General features: G+C 40.7%; 1 protein-coding gene across 8 annotated transcripts in view; it reads right to left on the reverse strand.

Moving 5' to 3' along the window:
* The window catches only part of TENM1 (teneurin transmembrane protein 1), a 1,194,370-nt gene that overhangs the window by 24,148 nt on the left and 1,154,194 nt on the right, over positions 1–16,028 (reverse strand). For all 8 annotated transcript variants that reach the window (XM_074324280.2, XM_074324276.2, XM_088794943.1 and 5 more), the window contains 2 exons: positions 9,986–10,158; positions 8,616–8,851 (listed from right to left, as the gene is read on the reverse strand). In XM_074324280.2, the coding sequence (XP_074180381.1) occupies positions 8,616–8,851; positions 9,986–10,158 (409 nt within the window). The remainder of the gene's footprint in view (positions 1–8,615; positions 8,852–9,985; positions 10,159–16,028) is intronic.

Here is a 16,028-nt window from a genome sequence, read left to right on the forward strand (position 1 = left end):
ATCCTTTGTATTTCTGTGGTATCCGTGATAACTTCCCCTTTTACGTTTCTGATTTTGTTAATCAGTGTCTTCTCTCTTTTTGACCTTGGGTTTTACTTGTTCTTCTTTTTCTATTTCTTTAAGGTGTAATATGAGGTTATTTATTTGGGAGTTTTCTTGTTTCTTGAGATAGGGCTGTAATGAGATAAATTTCCCTCTTAAAATGCTTTCGCTGCATCCCCAAAATTTTGGTAAGATGTATTTTCATTGTCATTTGTTTCTATGTATCTTTTGATCTCTCCTCTAATTTCTTCTTTGACTCAGTCCTTTTTTAAAAGTATGTTGTTTAATCTCCATGTGTTTGTGTTTTTTCCTGCTTTCTTTTTGCAGTTGATATCCAATTTCAAAGCTTTGTGATCAGAGAATATGCTAGGTATAATTTCAATCTTCTTAAATTTGCTGAGGCTGATTTTATGTCCTAATGTATGGTCTATGTATGGTAATGTATGGTCTGAGAATGTTCCATGTACACTAGAAAAAAATGTATAGTCTGATGTTTTCGGATGAAGTGCTCTGTAAATGTCAATTATGTCAATTTCATCTAATGTGTCATTTAGGGCTACTATTTCATTATTTTCTGTTTGGATGATCTCTCCATTGCTGTCAATGATGTATTTAAGTCCCCTAGTATAATTGTGTTTTGGTCAATTTCTCCCTTTAGTTCTCTTAGTAGTTGCTTGGTATATTTTGGTGCTCCCTGATTGGGGGCATAAATATTGATGACTGTTATGTCTTCTTGTTGCATATTCCCCTTTACCATTATGAAATGTCCATCTTTGTCTCTTGTTATCTTTTTCACCTTGAAGTCTGTTTCATCTGATATCATTATGGCTACACCTGATTTTCTCTGGGTACCATTTGCTTGGAATGTCAATTTCCACCCTTTCACTTTGAGTCTATGCTTGTCCTTGTAGCTGAGATGTGTCTCTTGGAGACAGCATATGGTTGGGTTTGGTTTTTTGATCCCATCTGCTGCTCTGTCCTTTTTGTTGGTGAGTTCAGTCCATTTACATTTAGGGTGATTATTGATATGTGAGGATTTGCTATCATTCTATCTTTAGTTTTCTGGTAAGGCTGTGTCTCTATTGTTTCTTTGCCTTTTTGTTGTTGTCTATTATATCTGTGTGGTGGTATACTATGATGTTTCCTTCTGTTTCTTCTTTCATTACAGTATATATTTCAGTTCTGGATTTTTTTGAGTGGTTACCCTTAAGTTTATGTAAAAGAAAGTTTGATATTTAGAGTATTCCATTTTCTTCAGCACGCTTACTTTCTCCATTCCAGTATTCTGGTTCAGGCCTTTACTCTCCCCCTTTTTGAGTTGTGGTTTCCACAAATTTTCCCTGTTGATGGTGGTCGAAAGCCTCCTTTAGTATTTCTTGTAGTGCAGGTCGTGTATTAGAAAATTCCCTCCGCTTCTGTATGTCAGGAAAGGTCTTTATTCCTCCTTCATATCTAAAGGATATCTTTGCTGGATATATTATTCTTGGCTCATAATTTCTCTCTTTCAATTGTTTGAATATTTGGTTGCACTCCCTCCTGGCTTGTAGAGTTTCTGCTGAAAAATCTGGTGATAATCTAATGGGCTTTCCTTTGTAAGTTACCGTCTTCTTTTCCCTGGCTGCCTTGAGGATTCTTTCTTTGTCGTTGAGTTTAGACAGCTTCAGTACAATGTGCCTTGGAGAAGGCCTGTTGGGATTGAGGTAATTAGGTGTTCTATTTGCTTCTTGGATTCGAGGGTCCAGTTCTGTCCACAAGTTTAGGGAGTTCTCATCGACAATCTGTTTGAGTATATTCTCTGTTCCCTTCTCTCTTTCTTCTCCTTCTGGTATGCCCATTATTGTTATATTGCTCTTTCTGATGGAGTCAGAAAGTTCTTGTAGAGTTCTTTCATTTCTTTGAAGTCTCAAGTCTCTTTCTTCTTCCATCTGTGTCATTTCCAGGTTTCTATCTTCGATGTCACTGACTCTTTCCTCCATCTGGTCAACTCTACTACCTAAGCTGGTTATTTCGTTCTTAATTTCTTCTATTGAGTTCTTAATCTGCAGAAACTCTATTTGGTTCTTTTTTAACATTTCAATCTCTTTCATAAAATGCTCATGCTGTTCTTTGATTGTGTTTCTGAGTTCATTTAACTGCCTATCTGTGTTTTCTTGCATCTCGTTGAGTTTTTTCAGAACTGCAATCTTGAATTCTCTGTCATTTAAGTCACACATTTCTGTATCTTTAAGTGCCTTTTCTGGAGATTTTTCAGTTTCTTTCTGAGCTATCTTGTTGCCTTGGATATTCATGGCAATTACTGATTTACTATTTCTCTCCCTAGTCATCTACAGGAGTGGCTTGTGCAACATGTTGATAGGAAGTGGTCTTTCTTTTGTTCTCCAGTACTCGTTGGTAGAATTTTTTATTTTTACTCCAACTGCTGCTTAGTTTTCTTCTCCCACACGGTAGCGCTATGTTTTCTTTGCACTATTCCAGCTTCTCACACAATGGGGGGATTCCCTGGGATACAGGCTTCTCCTCTATTAATAGTTCATGTAGGTCACAGGGTGCAGGTCTAGTGTCCCGTTGGGTATGCAGAGAGCTGTTGATGTTCCAAAGCTCTTCCAGCTCCAGATTCAGAGCCGGTATATTTCAGCAGTTCTGTTTCCTCCTGCAGGGATCCGCCCAGATAGGTGGGGCTAGGGGCGGGGTGAGTTGTGAGAGGTGGCCCAGAGCAATGGCCGCGACCACCACCACAGCCAGTCCTGCTTCCACAGCTGCCACCCCTTTGCCGGAAGTATTTGGGCTGCGAATTTGTGTCTGCGGTCCACAGTTCTCATAACAGCAAATATTCTATTCTTTTGATCTGACACTGCTACTGTTCTGCTTCTAGCACCGGGCAGGTGGGGGTGGGGCAAGCTCTGGGAGGATAGTCAGGGGGCGGCTAGTCTCAGTGCCTAAGGCTTCTGTTCTCTGCTCGGCAGTGAGGGCTTACACCACCGTTTTCAGCCTTCTTCCCTCAGTCTTTTCTCCGAGGTCTCTGCCGTGAGCGTTGTGTTCAGCCATGTTTTATGCTGCCCCTCTGCCCTGTGGGCCATAAGCGGAGCCCTAGCAGTCCAAGTTCTTCCCTCTCCCGCAGCTCGGTAGTTTCAGGAAGCAGTGAGCTCGGAGCACTGAGCTAGGTCTGCGTCCTGCGCCCGCGCGGCTCCGTCTCCGCACTTCTCCCTTCCCTCCTCCCCCCGCTTGCGCGAATCTCCCACCTATAGGTGGTTTCGGTAGTGGGCCTCTTCGTCTTGCCTGTCTGCTGTGCAGGGAGTCCTTTGTGGAGTTTTTGTTGTTCGATTCGTTTTAAATTCCAGGAGAGGTTTACATAGGCTCACCTCACGCTGCCATTTTTCCACCGGAAGTCCATTTGCTTCTAAATACATAATCATCTTACTTGATTTTATGACTCTGAAGTGCTAAGTTTCTTGGATATATATATATATATATATATATATATATATATATATATATGTAATTGTAATAATTTTAATATTATATATATATATATATATATATATATATATATATATATATATATATACATTTAAATAAAGGAGACTGAAATTCTGAAGTTTTGCTGTAACCTCACATCTCAGTCTGCAAAATCTTACAAAGAGCTCTGGGATCCAATGCTGGGATAAGTCTCATATAACAGTATTATTATCCATGGACATGGCAAGGTACAATCTGGATGTAGTTCCTAAACCAGGTTCTTTCTGGTGAATGTCGAATTCTTTTACAACTACCTCTATTGCTATCTGTATTCTAATTTCCCTGTTGTTCAGGGAAATGTATTTATGGGGACAGATTAATGCAGCAGATGAGGAGATGCATGGACTGGATGTAAAAGTATTCTGCAAGGAAGATGATTCAAACACAACTCAGTTTAGGGAAAATCGATTTTTAAAATAAATGAAATTTCAGGATGTTAATATGATTTATTTCACTTAATGGATGTGGTGCAGGATGGGCCAGAGGTAACAAATCCCTTGCCTGCTCAGGCTGAGCAGGATATCACATTTCCCAGCAGTTTGCCTCCTTTACCTTGAAGGGGACCCTGACTTTATATGAAAAAAATAACCACCAGACACTGGAGAAAAGTAACTCTTGTTGCTTTATCTCCAAAAGAAGTCTATCATTTTTTTTGATGTTTTTCTTTCAAGCTAGAAGGTCTGGGGTGAATGTGACAGGTAGTTTTCTGGAACATTTGACATCCATCATCTTACCAATTGAACCTTTGAATGAACCTCATTTTGTTCCTGAACAATTAGTGGTTTATGAACTGCTGCCCAAGCACATTTTCAAATTGCAATCACACCTTTGTGTGATTTTTCAAAGAGGAGCCTTACTTCCCACCGCACAATAGGGGTTTCTATATTGTGTGACTATCTGAACCTGATATTCTGTTTTTTTTTTTTTTTTTTTTTTTTTTTTTTTTTTTTTTACAGGAGCAGATTTTATTTTCCAAAGATGACTCTAACAGTACCTCCTATCCCACATACCTCTCTGCCATATGATCTTGCTACTCTGTAAAGAGAAAGAGCTGTGGTATTGAGACAGGTTAGTTAGTATAATTGCTAGGTAGATAGGGGGGTCCCTGTTGGAATAAACAAAAGACAGACATATCCTAAAAATTCAGGTTTTGAAATCACTCCTTCGCTCCAGGACATAATGTAACAAGGCCCTGAAATTAATCATCCAATTCCTTTTGGTCTGACAAATGGAGCAGATCTGGTAGATAAGAGTGGGTTACTTTGCTAATTCCTTTAGGATGGGCAAGCAGAACAAACCTGGTAGACGAATTTCATTAGAAGGCGCCAGTTGCCTTCTTCAAACAGCTCCCCTTACCCAAGCAGGCAAGGGAAGGTATAAAAATAAGAGCTTTTGCCTCAGTCACAGGCACCCCCCATTTGGGACCCCCTTCTGCTGGGAGCTGCAACCTCTTCTCCTGCTTCTAATAAACTACCCTCTTTTTAAAACTTTTTGCCTCTCCCTGGTCCATTTTTCACGAGACACGATCCCGGCCCACACTCAGAAACTGCTAGCAGATCCAACATCCCCTACATCGGTATCCTTACTTGCCATTGTTCTGAAAGGTCAGTTCTACCAGGATAAATAAGTGATTCAGTCCAAAAGTCTTGAGGTACTTGAGGACATCAGAGAGGCTATTCTTTACATATATGCTTATAAATGGGTCACTGCATATTTGGCCCAGGAAGAGAGAAAGTTACATCTCATGTATTACATCGTTAGCTTATCCCTTGAAAGCTACCAGAAGTGAAGGGGCACCCTCTCTGAAATAATAAAGTCAGTAAGGAAAAAGAATTTTCCTTGTCAAAATTGGATCCACACCTATCTTTTGGGAGCATATTCATTCCACTAAATTGGATATGCCTAATGGGGGAAACTGAGTATAAAAAAAAATAACTGAGGATGGGGAGAGCAGGTAAGAATGAATCACTTAAACAACCTCCTCCCTCCTCTACACTTTCCTTGCCTAGAGGCCAGCCAGTTGTCCTGCACCACCCACACTTTCCAGTACAGTAGAGTTGATTATTTGTTTCTTTTTGTCAGCACTGAAACAAGGAGTCATGTCCTGCCAAGGTGGCTCCACTGAGTGGGACAATGATTTATAGATTAATCATTTTAAGGAACAAGGCAGCATAGCATGATGTAGTGGGAAAAGTGCTGTGCTAGGTGAAGACCTGCATTTTAGTGCTTGCCTCTGAGCCTTAATTGCTGTTTGAGTTTGGGCAAATCACTTAAACTCTCTGGGCCTTAGTCTCTGAGTCTGTAAATTGGGAATAACAAAAATTGATGGTTGTCGTGATCAAATAAAATCCTGGCTCTGAAAGCATTTCATTAACTCCAAGGCATTAACATACGTAAAGGATTGTTATTGTTGTCAGATTTCTAGTGACATGCACAGTAGCACCACCTAGTCAGTAAAATGCTCCATTCTCCAGTCCTAGGACCTCAGAAAGTACCCTAGGGGTCACATAAAAGAGAAAGCCCTGAATTTTTTGCCCTTATATGCCATTCTACAAATCTTCTCAACTTCACAACAGGATGGGAAATGGGTCAATTATAAATAGTGTTAACTAAATAACACTTCATTCTACTCCTTAACTATAAAGAGCCCCCAAATGTTTAATGACCATTAGTTTCTCAACGTTAAGAACAACTTGGGATATGAGGTATCAATTACATTTTCTAGTCTCTTTCCATTATCTGTGCATATGGAGGGGAGAAAACAGAGTTAGTTGTCTTAAAAAGTGAAAAATCCAAAAGCCACATAGTATAGGATGGGTTATCCTAAAGCATGGAAAATCCCAAAGTCACATAGTGTATAATTTGGTTTATAATGTTTTATCGATGCTATAAGCTGGGGGAGGCACTAAGAGATCACTTATGTGATACAATTTTTCTGTTTTGAATCCATGAGGTTGATAAGCCATATGATTCTTACTTTTCTCTAGTACAGCACAGGTGAAGAAAATAAAGGCATTTCTTTTTAAAAAAATAAATTTTATTGGGGAATATTGAGGGACAGTGTGTCTCCAGAGCCCATCAGCTCCAAGTCGTTGTCCTTCAATCTAGTTATGGAGGGTGCAGCTCAGCTCCAAGTCCAGTCTGTCTTCAACCTTTATCTGCAGGGGAGCTAGCCCACCATCCCATGCGGGAATCGAACCAGCAATCCTATTGTTCAGAGCTCGCACTCTAACCAACTGATCCATCCGGCCACCCCAATAAAGGCATTTCTTAAGTCATTTGTAAAACTGGGTATCAAATCCAGGTCATTTAATTTCCTCATCCAGGGTTCTACTGAGGAGATGCCATTTCTAGAACTCTGATAGAAACCCTCACTGTTATCTGCACAGAGAAGTCTGACTATTTGGACTGGTTTCAGTTTTCAGTTTGGTGGCATATCTGGTAAATATTCTATTAGAGACCAGTCAACAGAATCAAAACATACAAATTGACTTGGGCATGTAGAAAACCTTAGTAGTTGTTATGAAAAACACCTACTGAAGTCTGTGTCTTAGTGTCACCAATAGAACTGATTGAAAATTGAGCATTGTTATAGATTATTTGATCTATATAAAGAAGCCATGGGACTGGTTTGACTGCTTCTTGTTGGAATCAGGTGGTTGTTTGGTGTTGCATTTCCGCAGCCTAAAGGTTACTACATTGTTACTGTGACTGAATTTTTACTGTGAGTGAAGAAAATGCAAGTATTCCAGGTATCGCTGGCATGACCCAGGTGTTCAAAGTAGGCTTGGCCTCAATAATAAGTGATTATTTCCCTTACGGTGGTAGTTGCTCTGGGGCTGATATTGAATGTTACTATATTTGGAAAGTTGGTCATGTCATCCTAACATTGGTTAAAGTTTAAGAAGGGACAGACAGACAGAGTTCTCTGGTGTTTGTAGGCTTTCTGTGCTGCACAAAGGCAATTTGGACTGAGAGATCTCTGGTTAACTGTGGTAAACTGTGCTTGGTAAGGACTTGAAAACTCTCAAATCTTTAATTTCCTTCCAGCAGCTCTGTCTGAGCACCACTAGCTCAACCTCAACATTAGTCCTTTACCCCTCTGGCCCTTTATATGTATTCATGGAAATGATATCATACACTGACTTTTTCCTTTATCTTGCCTTTGTCCAAATGTCACCTTATGTCTCTCATCCTTCTGTGTGTGCCTGCCTGGTCTTTCCAAATAAAGTATAAACTACTCAAAAGCAGGAACCTGTGTCACCCCGATGGACCTGATAACCATCTTCAGGGCATGCTGTGAGGGATTCTGGAGGGACTCCTGACTAAATACATTTCTCCACCCGGACTCTTTTGGTGCCCAAAATTGCTACTACCAGTATTACCATGCTTTCCCGAAAATAAGACCTAGCTGGACAATCAGCTCTAATGCGTCTTTTTTTTTTTTAATTTTATTTTATTAAATTTATTGGGGTGACAATTGTTAGTAAAATTACATAGATTTCAGGTGTACAATTCTGTATTACATCATCTATAAATCCCATTGTGTGTTCATCACCCAGAGTCAGTTCTCCTTCCATCACCATATATTCGATCCCCCTTACCCTCATCTCCCACCCCCCACACCCCGCCCTTTTTTTAGAGCAAAAATTAATATAAGACCCAGTCTTATTTTACTACAAGACTGGGTCTTTAATATGATATGATATGATATGATATGATATGATATATGATATGATATAATATAATATGGGGTCTTATATTAATGTTTGCTCCAAAAGACGCATTAGAGCTGATTTTCCGGCTAGGTCTTATTTTCGGGGAAACACAGTAGAACACGTTAGCTAACTAATGCCAAAGAAAGCTCCTTTTACAATATTCACTTAAGGATCTTGAATCATTATCAACCATTATCACTCTCTCTTGAATTAGTATATCATATAAACTAGTCAGTCACCTAGAAAAGCTTTGGAGAAATGGGACTTCAAATTAGGGAGGCACTGCAGTTTTCAAAAATAAAATGAAAGTTCTATATCTTGTATAAGGTAAAACCTTACCCTCAGTCTCCTTTCAAAAGCTGAAATGTTGCCTTTGTTTTGCTCCTTCCGTTGCCGCCATTCAATGAGATTTGTGCTGTGCTCTCCAGGCAGTGAGATGTTGCATTTGCCCAAGGTGGGGTTGACTGCCCCAACCAAGATGTGGGGCTCTGAGCTGAGTCCGATCTCCATCCCGCTGGCAAAGGTGACACGTAGGGAACCGTCTGGACTCACCCGATAGGTACTTTGGGTATTTTCTGTAGAGAGAGGAGAAAAGGAGTAAGAGGAGGGTAAAAAGGAAAGCACAGGAAGCACAGAAGAGACAAGTTTACCTTTAGGTGGCAAGTTTGGGAAAGGATAAGCAGGTGGGGTGCCATGGACCCAACTGCCTTCTGGGCTAGACAGCCACTCTGACAGGCAGATGAGCCCTCTGTCCATTTGGGTCGTGTTATTTTCACAGCTGGGGTATCTTGTTTCTTGGATAAAAGACTCCTGTCTAATGCTGCAGGCTGTTTTTATTTTTTCCTCATCTTTAAAGAATTCCCTCACAAACTCCCTTTCTGACTTGGTAGATCAGCCTCCTCAGTTTGATATGCTGGGAGTTAGCATAAGTAGAGTATCAAGTTCAACTCAGCATCCTTACTGCCTGGGGACACCCACACAGTTGCTGTACCCAATAAAACAATAACACTGACAAAGGTTGCCACTGATCCTTGTAAAGTGAATATGAACATTGGACAGTTCTGTGTCTGGCCCCATAACCTAACAACAGAATCAGTCTTTAATGACTGGGCAGAGAGAAACAGTTTCTCTGTGTCCACCTCCCTTTTAGTTTCAAAAACATTCCTTCCAATTCCAACATTCTTTCCTTCCTTCCTTCTTTTCTTTTCCCCCTCCCTCCCTTCCTTCTTTTGTTTTCTTCCATTCTTTCTTACTTTCCTCTCTTTGAATAGAATGATCTTTTAATTCTCTCATTTCACTTATATTCTTGCTCAGTGTGTATCCTATTTTATCCTTTTTATTCAACCATATCAGCATGACTCTTGAATGCTAATCTCAGATGGGGCACAGACTCCATTTCTTTGCTATAACCCCTTCAGAGCCTAAAAGAGCTTTACACACAGCTGAGTGCTGGGAAATGACTTGATGGAAGAGAGGATTTGGCAGTGATGTAACCTGATGACTCCCACAGAGATGTGGCTCAAGGTTGCTATGTGAAATTGTGTAAGGAGTGATTTTGTCTGAGTTTCAGCCTCCATAGCTGAAAAATAGGGAGAAGAAGCCATCTTCTCAGCCAGAAGTGAATTCTATTTATTAATAGATTGCAGAGGTTTTGAGGGTAGATGTCAAGATAGGTGCTAAAAGTCAGGCAAAATTGGAAATATTCTTACCTTGTTTTAAAATATATATGGTACTGGTGGCTGTCAAGTTCGTTGACATGAGGACATTTTCATGGTTGGAAGTATCTAGCTCCACTTTTGTCAGCTTCTCCAGGTCACTGTGAAAGCTGCTGACCTCTCCAGTGGGAAATGTTGCGTTGGTTAGATGTCCCTCTGGGTCATACCTGAGGAATGGAACCAATGCCAACTTTGAAGCCTCTTGGCAGTGATAACAGGCCTTTGAAAATAAAAATCACCTGGAAGCTAATGCAGTTTAACTTTGAGTGATAACAAGTATTATTAACCTTATTCAATAAAAAGAAAAAGGTCAAAGAGATGATTAATCAAACAAAGGTATTTTTTGCAGCTTATGAATTCTTGATGACTTCCTTGAGCTGTGCTGTTTTACAGAAAAAAATATATCTGGTAATGAAACACCAGAGTGGAAAACTGATTTATGAATCATGTCTTGCTGTGTGCAGTGTTGCAGGGCAGCCTCCATTTGCAATTTGGGGCGATCCCATTAGATGCGATGGATGACAGAATCCAGCAGAGGGTAGTATTGGCAAAGGAAATGGAGGCACAAATGAGAGCCTAAAGCCTGAGAAGGCCAATGACTTTGCATTGTGATAGGAAAATTATATTTGCTGCTGTTTAAATTGCCAAATTTGAAATGAATGAATCATTCTTCCAACAAAATGAACAAGCACAGACGATAATGGAAACGTTCATTAAAGCATTCGGCGGCACCCTAATCTCAGTGTCCTTAAATTTTTAAAAAATATTTTTAGAGTATAACACATAATGTATTGTAATTTGCTTATATGAGTAAGAAACAAACAAAAAAAAAATACAAGGGATAACAGGCAATAACCTATATCAAGAAATATAGTCTTGTGGGTTTACTTTTTAAAAGAGTGAGAATTATTGTCCTCCAAATGAAAACTGCTTTCCTGAAGGCTTTTGAAGTGGAGTTGTTCTGTTATTGCCAGTAGAACCATGAAAAATAAACACTTCATTAAAAGTAAAGACATGCACTTGGAAACCCATCACTGTTTTCAAACTGCAAATTATAAAATATTTAAGCACTTTTATTTGCTTTTAAAATGTTTAAAAATATATATTCTTTTTTACCTAAAGTGAACAGGATACAGCCTGGACACAATGGTGCAGTCTGGCTCTGCTACCTCCTCCCCCAACAATTATACAAAATGGTATAGTGATTCAGTATTAATCCACTAGATTTTAAAGACCTCAACCTAGATAGTTGCTCAAATTTTAAAACAGACTAGCCTTTGTTAGGTTTAGGGAAAGCGGTTGGACCTTATTTTATCAAACAGAACTGAACTTGAGGCTATAATACTGTCTCAAATTCAGTTCTGTGTGTACACAAGCTTGTGTGCACATACACACACACTATCAATTAAAACAAACATGTATACAAATAAAAATAATCAAATCGGTCATTTGACAATATAGGTATGCCAAGCCCTAGTTGTTTAATTGGGTGTATCCTTTGTTTAAGTGGATTTCAGTCAAAATGGTTGTTGGTGTGTTGCTACTATACATGTAAGGCCTCATTATTAAAGAAAGGTGAAAAGCTGCTGCTTGTACCTGAGGTTGATGGCAAAATCCTCCTGCCTGCTCAGCCTTTTTGACCTTGGCCTACTCTAGGGCTCTGTGGCTGCAAGAAGCAGGCCCCTGATGAGAAAGGGACATGGAATGTTTAGCACAGTCAAACCTTATATGCTTGGTCTTCCTTCCAAGAGAGGAAAACAGCATCCAGCCAGCCTTGATTCTCCTAAGGTACTAAGCTGCTTTTCCCTGTAGGGAGGAATTTCAAGGCAGCAGACAGAAGGAAGCTGCTGTAGGCCTGCCTCATGAAGAAGGTTGTGGCCCCACAGCTTGGATTATGAAGGCAGTTCCTCCCTTTCACATCCATTGCCAGCATCTCTAGTGTCCTTTTCCTGATTTCTAAGGGGTTTCCTCAACCTTTGGAAAGGTCACTCTTCAACATTTCTCCAGGAAATCCGACCTAAAATGTTATGCATGCAGGTTCCCAAACGGCTTTGTAGCCTGGAGCAGTTTTCTGCTTTCCCAGTCACCCAACCCCTTGTTTGAAACTCATAGACACAGACAATAGTTTAGTGGTTACCAGAGGGTAAGGGGGGTTGGGGGTGGGAGATGAGGGTAACGGGGATCAAATATATGGTGATAGAAGGAGAACTGACTCTGGGTGGTGAACACTCAATGGGATTTATAGATGATGTAATACAGAATTGTACACCTGAAATCTATGTAATTTTACTAACAATTGTCCCCCCAATAAATTAAAAAAAACAGAACAAAAAAAACACACACAAAAAAACAAGGTTTCATCTAAAGGTGAGGGCAGTGGTTTGGTGTACTCTTCAGGGCAAGATCAGATGCCAGCTAAGCCATCCATGAGCGAAGGTATAGAGCCAAAAATTCCAACGAACCTTAGCAGTGGCCTGTGGATAAATTTGGTTTCCTACTCACCTCCTCTCCCCAACATTTTAAGCTCAGTTGCTGGTGCTCTTTGTCTGAGATTATACATTTCAAAGCTTATGACCAAGGGCACAGCCATGTTCTTACATATTCTATTCTTAACCTCACCCCCCAATTGACAGGAGTACATTTGAAAAGGAAATCTAAACAATCCTGGATAAAACTGTAATTATCTGGGTAGATCTAACTGGGAGGCTGCTGCCTAGTCCTTTTCTGGTGAGGGAAGAAATGGTGTGGGGATCAGACAGAATTTCCTCCCATAGTACTGCCCGGTCCCTGAGTAACTAGAAAGTTATACTGCCTGATTTCCTTTCTGTGGCTGGATAGACATCCTTATTTGAAAGGGCACATTTGATTTTAACTCTATCATAAACAAAGCACTCTGCCTTGAGGGCATTATGCTAAGTGAAATAATTCAGGCAGAAAAAGACAAATGCTACATAATGTTACTTACATGTGGAATCCAAAACAAATAAACAACGCCCTCCCAAAACCTGCACACACCAAACTCATAGAAAAAGAGATCAGAAGATGGTGGAGTAGGTAAATACTGTGCTCACCTACTCTCACGACCACATCAAAATTACAACTAAACTACAGAGCAACCAGCATTGAAAACACCTGAAGTCTAACTGAAGTCCTACAACTAAGGACATATAGAAACCACTTTGAGACTGATAAGAGGGTCGGAGACATGGAACAGGCTAGTCCCAAACTTGCATGTGATCATTAAAAATCAGGAGGGATATCTCAGCTACAGACATCCCCCCCGGAGGAGTGAGGGGTCCCAGGCCCACACCAGAATCCCCAGCCCAGGGTTCCAGTGCCAGGGAGAGATGTCCCATAACATCTGACTATGAAAACCAGTGGAGATTGTGGCAAAGTGAGATGGGAGGCTACTGGAGTCCCAGACATTCCTCTTAAAGGGTCTACTCACAGATTTACTTGTTGATGGACTCACTCACTCTGAGCTCCAGCGATGGGCTAGGATCTCGAAAGGCACAAAGGACATAGGGGGAGGAACTTAGTTGTCTGACTTCAGTGAGAGGGTTGGAGGGACAGTTTTCTCCCAGAAAGAAATGCTAGAAGAATCCATTGTTTCTTGGTTGAGCTCTACCCCGCCCAGCATGAAGACACAGGAGGCTGCCAGATTTGAGTCTCCATCAACCTGGCTAACACCATTCCCCCCCACCCCAGTGATTCCCTGAAACCCCACCACACCCAACTTTTGGGCACACCGACACTGCTTCCAGTGCCTTTTCCAAACAAATGGCCTGTCTTGGTTCATCCTGCAGACTTTGGAAAATCTCTCAAAGGTTCAGAAAACCTAAACAAGCACCATCTGGCTTAGGCATATTCTGTACCTCTTTCTAAGCAGCCCCAAACCTAGTATTAGTGAGCGCCAGCCTCGGTTTGTGGCTTGGCTTCTTGAGGCACCTCAAACCCCAGTGTGGGTGGTGACCACATGCAGATTGCTTTGTCACTCATGCCAAGTGGCTCTGGGCAGGACACAAGCTCTGGATGATCTTCTTCTGTGGTGGAGCACCTCCCCAGAGGCCCTGGGGATGGAATGCCTTGTGGCCAGCTTTGGATCAAGCCAGATCATCACCTGGCTACCTCCAAGGATGACACATCCAAAGGGCAGACTAGGCAGGCACCAGAGCCCTGCTAAAGCAAATCCTGCTCCACAAGGTCAGCCTCTGCACAACAGCGCCTATTGTAGTCATGGCCTGTCCTCACAAACAATCAGCCTGAGGGTCAATCCTTCCTACTGACATGCAAACACCAACCAAGGCTCAACTACAACAAGAGGGCACACACAATTCACACAAGGAACACACATGGAGCACCCGACTCTGGTGATCAGGGAGACTGTGTCACTGGGCCCCACAGGACTTCACTATATAAGGCTACTCTATTAAGACCAGGAGACATAGCAGCTGTACCTAATACATATAAACAAACACAGGGAGGCAGCCAAAATTGGGAGACAAAGATGTATGTCCCAAGTGAAAGAACTAAACAAAATAGAGACAAGCAATCTACTAGACATGGAGTTCAAAACACTGATTATAAGGATGCTCAATGATCTCAGGGAGAATTTCAACAAAGAGATAGAAAACATAAAAATGGAGGTAGAAAACATAAAACAAAGTCAGAAATAAAGAATACAGTACCTGAAATGAAGAGTACGTTAGAGAGAATCAACAGTAGATTAGGTAAAAAAGAGAATCAAATCAGTGATTTAGAAGATAAGGTAGCAGAAAACACCTAATCAGAACAACAAAAAGAATTTTTAAAAAGGAGGATATTTTAAGTGGCCTTGGGATAACATCAAGCATACAAACATTCACATCATAAGGGTACCAGGAGAAGAAAAGAGAGAGCAAGGAATTGAAAACTTATTTGAAGAAATAATGTCTGAAAACTTCCCTAACCTGGTGAAGTAAACAGACATACAAGTCCAGAAAGTGCGAAGTCCCAAACAAGATGAACCCAAAGAGACCCACACCAAGATACATCATAATTAAAATGTCAAAGGTTAAAGACAAATAGAGAATTTTAAAAACAGCAAAAGAAAAGTAGTTAGCCACCTACAGGGGAGCTCCCATAAGACCTTCAGCTGATTTCTCAACAGAAACTTTGCAGGCCAGAAGGGATTGGCATGAAATATTCAAAGTGATGAAAAGCAAGGACCTACAACTAAGATTACTCAGCAAAGTTAACATTTAGAATCTAAGGACAGATAAAAACTTTCCAGACAAGGAAAAGATAAAGGATGTTTATCACTACCAAACTAGTAGTACAAGGAATGTTAGAGGGACTTCTTTAAGACAAATATGTATATCTATATCTATCTCTCTCTATATATATAGATATATATATAGATGTAGATATAGATATATATGTGTATATATATATGTATATATGTATATATATATGTATATTTATGAATAACAAAATGGCAATAACTACCTATCGACTATTATTTTAAATGCAAATAGATTAAATGAGCCAATCAAAAGATAGTATGGCTGAATGGATAAGAAAAGAAGATCCATACATATGCTGCCTACAAGAGAATCACCAGATTGAAAGACACACACAGACTAAAAGTAAAGGAATGGGAAAAGATATTTCATGAAAATGGAAACAAACAAAAAAGCTAGGGCATCAATACTTCAGTACCAGACAAAATAGATTTTAAAACAAAGGCTGTAGGGCCGGCCCAGTGGCTCAAGCGGTTGGAGCTCCGTGCTTCTAATGCCGAAGGCTGCTGGTTTGATTCCCACATGGGCCAGTGGGCTCTCAACCACAAGGTTGCCTGTTCAACTCCTCGAGTCCCACAAGGGATTGTGGGCTCCGCCCCCTGCAACTAAGATTGAACACGGCACCTTGAGCTGAGCTGCCACTGAGCTTCAGGATGGCTCAGTTAGTTGGGGCGTGTACTCTCAACCACAAGGTTGCTGGTAAAGGATGGTGGGCTGCGCCCCCTGCAACTAACAACGGCAACTGAACCTGGAGC

This window comes from Rhinolophus sinicus, chromosome 18 (assembly GCF_057876585.1).
Source record: "Rhinolophus sinicus isolate RSI-liver-muscle chromosome 18, RSI-T2T, whole genome shotgun sequence".
NCBI lineage: Eukaryota > Metazoa > Chordata > Mammalia > Chiroptera > Rhinolophidae > Rhinolophus > Rhinolophus sinicus.